The sequence below is a fragment of the Cariama cristata genome, unplaced genomic scaffold, assembly GCF_000690535.1.
Source record: "Cariama cristata isolate BGI_N322 unplaced genomic scaffold, ASM69053v1 scaffold44498, whole genome shotgun sequence".
Taxonomy (NCBI): domain Eukaryota; kingdom Metazoa; phylum Chordata; class Aves; order Cariamiformes; family Cariamidae; genus Cariama; species Cariama cristata.
Window position 1 is genome coordinate 1 of NW_009630317.1, and position 2820 is coordinate 2820.

General features: G+C 40.2%; 1 protein-coding gene across 1 annotated transcript; it reads right to left on the reverse strand.

Moving 5' to 3' along the window:
• Window positions 1–5: 5 nt before the first annotated feature.
• PDP2 (pyruvate dehyrogenase phosphatase catalytic subunit 2) lies at window positions 6–1565 on the reverse strand (the record flags this gene model as incomplete). The annotated part of the gene is made up of 1 exon (XM_009705454.1): window positions 6–1565. A coding segment is annotated over exon 1 (1560 nt), but the record flags the coding sequence as incomplete, so codon positions are not given.
• Window positions 1566–2820: the final 1255 nt, after the last annotated feature.

A 2820-nucleotide genomic window follows, 5' to 3' on the forward strand; every position in this document is an offset into this window, starting at 1 on the left:
GAATTAAAATATACCACAGTAACTGTGATGTCATCTCTGTACATTCTTGCAAGGTCTTCAGGCAGTGTCAGCATTGCAGCGAGTTTCTCTTGGTCCACCTCCCCGTACTCATTACTTCCAATGGCATGCCTTATTAAATGAGTAGCTATGTTCTGGTCGAGTGAGGCAATGCCTCTGTTTTTCCTCTGAAGTAACAAGCTGTGCATGTAACCCAAATTAACTGGTTTCTCAAAAGCCAGTTGTGGTTTCTGCACATTAAGCTCTGAAAGGTGTCCAGCAACAAGTTTCACAACCTTCTCATTACTTAGCATCTCCCATAGTCCATCTGAAGCAATAACGAGAAACTTATCCTTGCTTCTTAATTTATGGTACGTGACTTCAGGCTCTGCAGTTAAATAAGGGGGTGTATGGTAGTTTGGAGGAACGTACTGATAAATATTTAAAGCCTCAACATCACAGCTATTCTCGAGAATGCTGTGTTGCAATTCTTTACTCCATTTTAATTGCACATCTCCAAAAGCTCTGGAGGGCATGAGAATCCCCAGTAATCTGTCATTCACAAACAGGGTTTTCTCCTCAGATCTAGGATGTTCTCTCTTCAGTCTTCTAATTTCAAATTCATCAAAGGCATTGTGGTCTCGGGTTAGAGGGAGAGTAGACCACGTTCCATCTTCTTCATGAACACCTAAAATTGCTCTGCAATCACCAGTATTTGCAACATGTAAGTGAACACCATCAATGTGAGCTACACAGGCTGTTGCACCAGAAAAAGCAACTTGAAGGGCAATATTTCTCATCAATTCATTCTCCTGGGGAGCCTGAACTTCCAGTGATATGTCCGAGTCTAACCTTTTGAATGCACATATCATGGCTTCTTCTAAACTAAATCCTGGCTCAGTGTCTAGGTCCAGTAAATGTTGCCAGTAAACCCGGAGGTTTTCAAAATATTGTGAAGTTACTTCCCGATACTCTACGTCATTTGGATGCTTGTGCCACTGCAGAATAGGCAGAATTGGTTTCATGCACTCCACAGCAAGCTCGATCTCTTCCAAGGTTTGCCGAGACATGAGAGAAACTGCTATATAATGAAGTAGTCTCTCACTTACTGCCTGAGCACACGCAGAACCTGCATGACCATCGAAGACTCCAAACATCATCCCTTTGGTCTGCAAGCAAGTGGCTGCACTTCTGCGGTCTTCAATAGGCGTGTTGGATGCCAATTGGTTACTTTCAAACCTCAACACAGAATTTGCATTTTTACCATTCAAATCCAGTATTTTATGAGATAATTCACCTGCTCTGAGTATATCATTGATTTGTGATGGAGACAACTGGAAAGAGAAATGTTCTTCTTCAGTGGAAGTGTGTCGGAATGCTTTTTTTAAGCAGACAGCATTGTTTAAGCTGCAGCTCCCAGCAGGGTAGAGATGTGTTTTGGAGAAAACAAGCTTCCATTTTATCTTGTTTCTATTCGGGATACAGATGGAGTACAAACGTGCTTTTCCTTGTAAAACTACGCTGTTTCTTGCTGAGCTTAAGATCCAGGATGATACAGTTCTTGACATCCTAAGTCACTCCACAAATAGGAGCACCTTCCTTCAGTAACACAGAATGTCCTTACAGCCTGGAATTTAAGAATAGGAAAGGTATAAAATTTAGAAGGTTCACAAAAAGATTTCTACATAGCAATACAGAAGCAAGTCTAGAGCTCACAGAAATATTCAGAACTTTTTTTTTAAAAAAAAAAGATCACTAGAGAGAGACATCTTAAACCTGATACAATTTCCATCACTTAATTATAACCTCAGGATATGACTGCCCCTCTCCAGTTAACTCATCAAAAAAGCTAATTTTTATTTTCCAGGCATGTTTCTCCTCACTGTGGCAAGGCTAAGAACAAATTCCAATGTTACAAGAAATGTCATCATAAACTGTACAGGGAAAAGCCTCGTCTAACATAACACAAAACAAACAGATCCAATGAGTTAGTAAATAGGAACTTCAGTGACAATTAACACGCAACTTTACAAAAAACTGCTAGAGTACAACTCTACTAATACACTTCAAATATCAAGACCAAGAGAAGATCAGTACTCAAACCCTACAGGAAAACTGAAAGATGTGGCAAATTAATGATTCATATGAACTGCCATGACCTTCACATGTAGAACAAGCTAGGCTCCCTTTGCAATTCTGTTCCAGCTTACAAGCTGGACTGTTTTTTTCTTTTTTTTTGTTTGTTTGGGGTTTTTAGTTTGTTTGTTTTGTTTTTTTAAACACACAATCAAGGTCTTAACCAACCTTCACACAGATAGGATTGTTTGCACTGCTGAAGGCAGATTCTACTGCTGGTTAATTAATGCATTTATCACAGCATTGTGCACTTTGATGCAGTGAAAGTTATAGCACAGTTACACGGACAACTTTTACAGGTTTACAATTTGGCTTGTTCATGTGGAGTGCAATTAGAAGAAGCAACTGCGAAGAGCTCTGCTGCCAACAGCACTAAAACCCAGGGCACCTGAACAGCTGAATTTCTTCAGTTGCTGTGGGGGAAGTCCACCATATTGTCTCCCACTTTAAATAAGGTATTCAAGCTGTGGGAAATTGCTAAGTACAACCAGATGCTTACTCCACAACAGAATTTTGCCCCATAGATTTCGAAAGCTAACTGTATAGTAGCACTGCAAGTACAATTACTCCCAAAAGATCATGCTAGCAGTTAGAACAATATCATTTTCTGTGAGCCACTTTCAGGTGGCCTGTAGCACCATGTGCTCTAGGCCTCACGCTAAAGGTGCTATGTACTACTGCAATATT